The 7,162-nt window shown below is 46.6% G+C and overlaps 1 protein-coding gene across 1 annotated transcript; it reads right to left on the reverse strand.

Moving 5' to 3' along the window:
* Nucleotides 1–825: 825 nt before the first annotated feature.
* Nucleotides 826–7,072, reverse strand: TTC4 (tetratricopeptide repeat domain 4; the record flags this gene model as incomplete). The annotated part of the gene is made up of 8 exons (XM_008946412.1): nucleotides 826–1,186; nucleotides 2,778–2,860; nucleotides 3,928–4,009; nucleotides 4,199–4,413; nucleotides 4,924–5,010; nucleotides 5,308–5,432; nucleotides 6,173–6,250; nucleotides 6,895–7,072. Coding segments are annotated over 8 exons (948 nt in total), but the record flags the coding sequence as incomplete, so codon positions are not given.
* Nucleotides 7,073–7,162: the final 90 nt, after the last annotated feature.

Genomic DNA, 7,162 nt, shown 5'->3' on the forward strand with positions numbered 1-7,162 from the left:
CTGCAACGGCTTCGGGCTGTACCGCCTGGCCGCCCGGCTCCCGGCCCTGTGAGCACGCCGCGGCCGCCCGGATCCTGGGGAAAGGGAACTCCTGCTGCCCTGCTCTGCACAGCCATGAGCTTTGGAGATTACACTTCAGCATCCTCAAGCGGAGGGAGAGACTTTTAACTGTCTGAAGCCAGCTCTGCAATGAGAAAAGTCCTCTGTGATGGCAGCAGGAGTGTTTAGGGCTGAACAGGTGTTTGATGCTCCGTGCACTAGGTGGGTCTATCATAGCCATGTATTTCTGCAGTCACAGAGAGACTGCTGAAGAGAAATAAATCAGAGATTTAGAATTACATTCGATTAAATGCTGAAAGCTCATACAGAAGTGCAGAAGACCCTGTATGTTGGTGGTACCAGTCGGTGTAAAGGAGAAGGTTGTTACGTCTGGGTTCAGAATCACTGTCTGCCATTCTTCCTTGTGGTATTTCATGAGGTGAGAAAAAATCACTGTCTCGTTTATTAGTCAGTCTACTTAAAATAGACACATTTATTTCCAGGTTCTATAGGACAATCAGCAAGGCAGCAAAAGGGTCAGTAAAACACAACGCTCCTAAACAAAGAGCTCTGCTCTGCCCTGGCCAGCAGCAGAGCCCAGCAGTGAAAACCCAGCAGCTGCTCAGTCCCAGGCAGGAATGTGGCTTTCTCCACCAGGCAGGTACCTCCCCAGACCTCTGCTGTTAAACCCCAGTGACTACAGCCCACCTCCTAGGCACCCGGGGACTTTTCAGAGGGAGGTAAGCACATTCCCAGCTGCTCTCGCTGCGACTGCAGCCAGTGTCTGGCACTGCTTCAGGTTTATTTCAAAACCCCACGCAGCCTAGCACAGAGGAGACCTTCTGCAAGCCAGCTGGATTTCTTTTCAAACAAATAATCCCCTCTTGTAAGACCTTAGTTCTCCCGTGCTGTTTTTCCTGGAAGTTTTCCTGCGTGCCAAGATTCTTTCTCCCCTGAAGCGTGCAAGGTGTTTTTGTCTGAGCAGGAGTTTGCAGGGATGACAAAGAGCAGCCCCTTGCACAGGATTCCTCTTGTCTCTCTTGCTCATCACAGCCGATGCACCTTCTTGCCAGAGAAGTACTTCTTGGAGAAAGGAGAACTCCTCACAAATGCCAAAACCGTCGGAGTCCCGGCCTTCACAAAATACCTGCCAAGACCAAAGGTGTCCTTTGGCTTCCCCCTGAGAGATGTCTGCCCAGCTCAGTCACGACTGACCTCCCCAAGGCTGAGGACAAGTTTTGCTGCTGATGAGCAGAGTCTCTCAGAGCCAGGGTTACACACATCTGAGGAGGAGTGTTTTATGAATCAACTCTCCTCCCAACAGCCACTGCTAATAAAAGCAGTTGTTATTCTCCCTCTGGAAGGAGTTTTCTTTTGCAGCTGCCCTTACAGGCTGAAATCTGAGGGCTCTTGCACGCTGCAGAGTTTTATGGAGTGACAGATCAGAGGCAGGACCCAGGGCTCTGCTCCCACTGCCACAAACCAAGCCCCTGGCACAGTGCCACAGGCCTTCTCCAGCCAGCTATGAGATGGTGCAAGGTAACAGTGTGGGCTTCACACTAACTTTTTGGCTTCTCAAACAGCAAATTCTTCTCTCTCTCAGTAACAGCACAATGCTCTAAAGCCTGTTTCAGAATGAAACTGTGCTGCATGCTGTGCTGGGGGCTGCTCATGGAGCATTAATAAGCTTCAGCAGCTCTCTTCATATGCTGCTGCTTGGTTTTAGTTGTTTTTTTTTTTGTTTTTTTATTTCCATAGAATCATTAAGGTTAGGAAAGAGCTCTAAGATCAAGTTCACCCATCAGCCCAACACTACCATGACCACTAAACCATGTTCCCAAGGGCTACTTCTACACATTCTTTGATCCCTTCCAGGGATCTTGACTCCACCACCACCCTGGGCAGCCTGGTCTAGTGTCTCACCACTCTTGCAGGAAAGGAATTCTTCCTAATATCCAATCCAAACCTCCCCTGGTGCAACTTATGCCCATTTTCCCTTGTCCTGTCACTAGTTACTTGGGAGAAAAGACCAAAACCCACCTCACTCCAATCTGCTTTCAGGGAGTTGTAGAGCACAATAAGGTCTCCCCTCAGCCTCCTCTTCTCAAGGCTCAACACCCCCAGTCCCCTCAGCTGCTCCTCATGAGCCATGTTCCCCAGACCCCTCACCAGCTCTGTTGCCCTTCTCTGGACCTGCTCCAGCCCCCCAAAGTCTTTCTTATCCTGTAGTGCCCCAAACTGGCTGTGGTACTTAAGTTGTGGCCTCCCCAGTGCTGAGTACAGGAGTGCAATCACTTCCCTACTCCTGCTGGACACACTATTTTTGAGCCAGGCTAGGATGCTGGTGGCCTTCTTGGCCACCTGGGCACAATGCTGGCTCATGTTCAGCTGTCTGTTCACCAGCACCCCCAGCTCCTTTTCTGCCAGGCAGCTTTCCAGCTTTTTAAAGTAGTAGTGTGTAGATGACCTGAAACAGCCCTTTTGTGCTGCTGCTTGTGTGTAGCCTGAAAGGAGTTGTTAATTTTTTTTTAAAAAAAAAATACCTAAGTTGCTAAAGTCAGGGACAAACCTCATGCCTTACACCTTCAGGACTTAGTACTGTTAAATCAGAGAAGAGTGAGGGCTATTAAAGTCCAAGGGTTAAGACTATTAAACCAGAGAACAAACTGCACTTGAGGCTCAAAGCTCACACTTTTTGCCTGCATGCTCTCTCTGGACACGAGCAGGTACAACCTCACCTTTTGTGCTGCAGTACTTGTAGCAACGTCTGCTCTGGGCTCAGCTCGTACATTTCTGCTCTTTCTTCATCTTCAAAGTAGAGCTGAGAACAATATTGGGGGGTTATTAAATACCTGAGGTACATGAAGGTAAACTACTAAGTGAAATGAACAGCACACAATATATGTTCTAGAGGTTTATCAGACTTCTGGAGGTTGACCTGACTGTATTGGGTACTAACTGCAGCAATGTAGAAGTTGTTTTGTGTAAATTCTGAGTCCTCCCTGTATAAACCAGCTTATCCTCTTATGGCAGCAGGGAGGCAAAACACTTCAGCTCTTCCTGTGCTTGACAGAGAACCAATCCAAATCTGCAGGCTCCTTTTTAACAGGTGAAATGCAGCAATGGTATGAGCTAAACTGAGCAGGTTTAAAGATATCTGAACAAAATCAAGTAGATTTAAGAGATTCAAATCCAGCAGCTGTGCCTGAGACTGTACATACACACAGAGCTATAACCCCAGTTTTGAACCTGAAGGACACAGCCACTGTCCTCTTGGACCTCTCCCCTTCCTCCACTGTTGCCTGGCACATGTGACACTGAAGTGGAAAATGAAAAATAAACATCTGTACCCTTCTGTGTGCAATTTCTGAAAACTCCCCAAAACCTGCTGCAGCCATAACCAACTCACATCCCACCTTTGCTAAAGGTTTTAATAGACATATATTGTCTCGACGGGATTAAGTGTTTAAGTACCTCCAGTTGGTTCTGAAAATAACTTATTTTTCTTTTAAATCACATTTTCTCATTTGTATTGAGCAACTTCACACCACAGTTAAAAAAAAAGGCAGTCTACCAGCTTGATGGTCTAAATCTTATAATTACAAAGATGGGAATCTAAGCAATACCTATAAATACCTTCAATCAAATACAACATAAATGGAAGATTAAAACTTTCACTTTCATTACTGAATTCTGTGTCAGCATATCTGGAAAATATTTGAATTTATAACTGACTGTAGCTCTCCAGACCCTTATTTCACATCTGCATATGGCAAAGAGGTAACGATGTCATTGCTTCCATATACTCAAACCCATGTATTTTCTCACTCCATGGAAAAAAACTCACAACCCAACAACCCTGAAACAGAAGGAAGGTCAAACTCTCACCTCGAGATTTCTGGGAAGGTATTTTCTTTCTAAATCCCAAGGGGGTAACTCAGCAAACATCACCATTAAATGATCAATAAACCTAGAAGCCCAAATACACTTGGTTAGCTTAGACAAAGCATTCAGCTTCAATAATTTGTGCAGTGGCATTTGAAGGATGATAAAAATACATTAGCAAATTAGACAAGAGACTTTAAAGGAAGTTTAGATCACGAACAGTTACTACTCAAACACCTCCTTTCTGCAAGGATGCTGCAGACAGTGCACTCACCTGGAGTTCTCATGGAAAGCTTCAATGAAGTCTGTCTGCTCGTGCTCAGGGTACAGGAAGAGGACAGGCCAGTTTAGGTTGCCTTCAGCATCTAAGTGCACCTTGGCACCAGTGGCATTGTCAGGGTGGAACCCATCTAAGGATATCTCAGCCAGGCCATCTGCTACTTCCTCTTCTTCGTTTGAAGGCTCAAGAACCAGCTTGATATTTCTTTCCTGAAGGGTAAGGAGGAGAGAAAAAAAAAATAAAACCAAAATCCAACCAAAAGAGGTATGGTGAGGAGATCTGACTTTACATTACAGCCCCAAATACTGCAACATAGCCCAAACATTAGCTGAGGAAGGAGAGGAACCAGGATTGATTCTCTCCTCCACTCTACTGGATGGTTATCTCCTAGCCTGCCACTGAAGCGTGGTGGCAAAGAAAGCAAGGTTCACTGGGCTAGTGTGAGGCCACAGCCCAGTAGCCAGAGCAATCCTTGGCTGCTCAGTCCACCCCTGAACACTGGGTATGTAACTCTGCATTAGTTGTTACCTGAAATCTGGAAACAGGCCTGGGAGCTCAGGCTAAAGCCACACAGATAAGGAGAATCATGGGTTTAGTACAATATTTTGGCTCTAGCCCCCAAAAGCTTGCAGGAACATCTCAGGACTAACAAAAAAGCTCCTAAAAAAACACCCAAACAACAAAACAGACCACCCAAACCCAAACCCTTGCCAACCCACCTTTATTGCTGCAAGCAAAACTTCCTTTTGACGCTGCTCTTTCCTCTCCAGCACCTTTGCTCTCCTGGCATCCCGCTCCTCAGCTCGCTACAGGTAAGAAAGGATTGCACCATGGTCACTCGTGGCAAGTCAATGCCTGTCCCTGCTCCACACTGCCAGTGAGCTGAGAAACCAGTTCACACCTCCAGAAGGGACCCTTCTGGAGATCCTTCCCCTACACACCTCGACAATGCACGCGACGTGGAACCACCACACAGCTCTGTTTGGGGATATCACACCACACAGGAACTTGTACAGAGCACTCATCAACCAAGGATCCCACAGTGCTTCTGGACACAAAGCAAGTGATGACCCCTGCAGAGGCCAGACTGCTGTAATATTTACCTTCAGTTTGTCAGCTTTAGCTCTCGTTTCCACAAGCTTTTTCTCCTTCGAATCTATTCTCAAGCCCTCCTCACACCACGCTATTGCTTCAGAGAAATTCTTTAGCTCCATGTGACAGAGAGCTCCTGGAAGGATTAAGATTTTAAGTTTCTAGCATTGGAGTCAATATACAACTACTACCCACAGCAGTGGTTATAAAGACAGTGTCAGCCCCAGTGCTTTCAGGAGGTGTAGACAGCAGCACGTGCTGTGTCGTGTTCAATCACAGGCTTCCAGCAGCTCAGCTGAGAAGAAAATCTGAACTATTTCAGCATTTCTTCTATCATTTGCTCATCTAGTCACAGCAATCAGCAAAATTTTATCATTATTAACATATCAGTATTTGTCTCATGAGAAATGAAGTGGCAGTTTCCATGGAGTGAGGAAAAAAAAACCCCAAATCCCTAAAACTAACGGAAAACAGCAAAAGTTATGTTATGCTCTACAGAAATAGGTTCAATGCCTCTTTGACAGATATAGAAGCTGAAGAGCAAAGAGCAAAAAGATCAGTGTTTTGGCTGAAAATTAGAAAAAGCAAAACACAGAGCTCTGTTTTGGGGGGAGAAACAGCACTAACAAGAGAAAAAAAATCTTACAGTAACCATTTTGATTTTCTGAAACAAACTCTCTCTGGGAACAAAGTATGGTGCCCACTGCCAGTAACTTAAAGTTTATAAACATTTAACACACAGAAACATGAAGTGAAACAAAGTAACATCCAGCAACAGTCTCATCTGGGTAAAACAACAAACAAAACAGCTTTGCAAAGCTGTTTCCAAAGGATGTTCTTTGCCCTCCCTGCTACAACAACTGCTGTGACTCCTACCTCTGATGATTGCTTTGAGATGGGTGGGCTTGAGCTTTTTGGCTTGGATGGCATCGTTGAGAGCAGAACGGTAGTTACCTACAAGGCAAGAAAAAGTGCTCAGAACCTTTAATTTATAATTTAAACCCCAACCAGATCTCAAGGTGACAAAATAGTTTATGCAGAGACTCTATAATTAATTGTACCTACAACTGCTGTGAGCGAGTGCAGGAAAAAAGAGCAAACTAAGAGCAAGAAGTGAAGCACAAGAATCAGTCATACAGGTGAGAGGTAATTAATGTCACTGTGAGCAAACCATCTCCTAGCTGCAACACACAACAGCATTAAAAGGCCACAAACACCTTCCCTGCTGCACAGATGCTGTTGGTAGGATGGGTGGTAGCTTGAGGACATGGCCAAAAAGGAGTAACAGGATGTGCTGCTTCAAAAAATTTTTGATGCCAGGGCATCCCCTTGTAGTTTCCATCACCCTGTGAATCTATTCACCCTCAAAAGCTGCTGGCTTTGCCCTCTCCTGGAGCCAAGGCTTGTGCAGCAGGTAACAGTTGTGATGAACAAAGCACAAACCCTAAGTGCAGTCCTGCTTTGAAGGGAGCCGCATCTTCAGGGTGCAGGGTGTCTTTTTTCTCATGAGTAAGCTATTCAGTATGCTGCATCACAAAAAGCAGTGAAGAAGAGGAAAAGCCCTGGCTCCCAGCCCGGCATGGCGCTGGTCTCCTTACCCAGGTGGAACTCTGCAGCCCCTCGGTTTGTGTGCAGCACGGCGTTCAGCTCGGGGTCCTCGCTCTTCTTGCGCAGCCCCTCGGTGTAGGCGACGATAGCTCTCCTGTAGTCCTTCTCCTTGAAGTACTCGTTCCCTTCGTTTTTGTACATCCTGGCCAGCTCTGTGGGGAACAGGGCCTGAGCAAGGGGCGCAGGGCCCCGGGAACGCGCTGATCCCCGTCCCCCGGCCGGGGGGCAGGCAGCCAGACCCCCCGCTCAGCCCCGGCC

This window comes from Merops nubicus, unplaced genomic scaffold, assembly GCF_000691845.1.
Source record: "Merops nubicus isolate BGI_N331 unplaced genomic scaffold, ASM69184v1 Scaffold8598, whole genome shotgun sequence".
Classification (NCBI taxonomy): domain Eukaryota; kingdom Metazoa; phylum Chordata; class Aves; order Coraciiformes; family Meropidae; genus Merops; species Merops nubicus.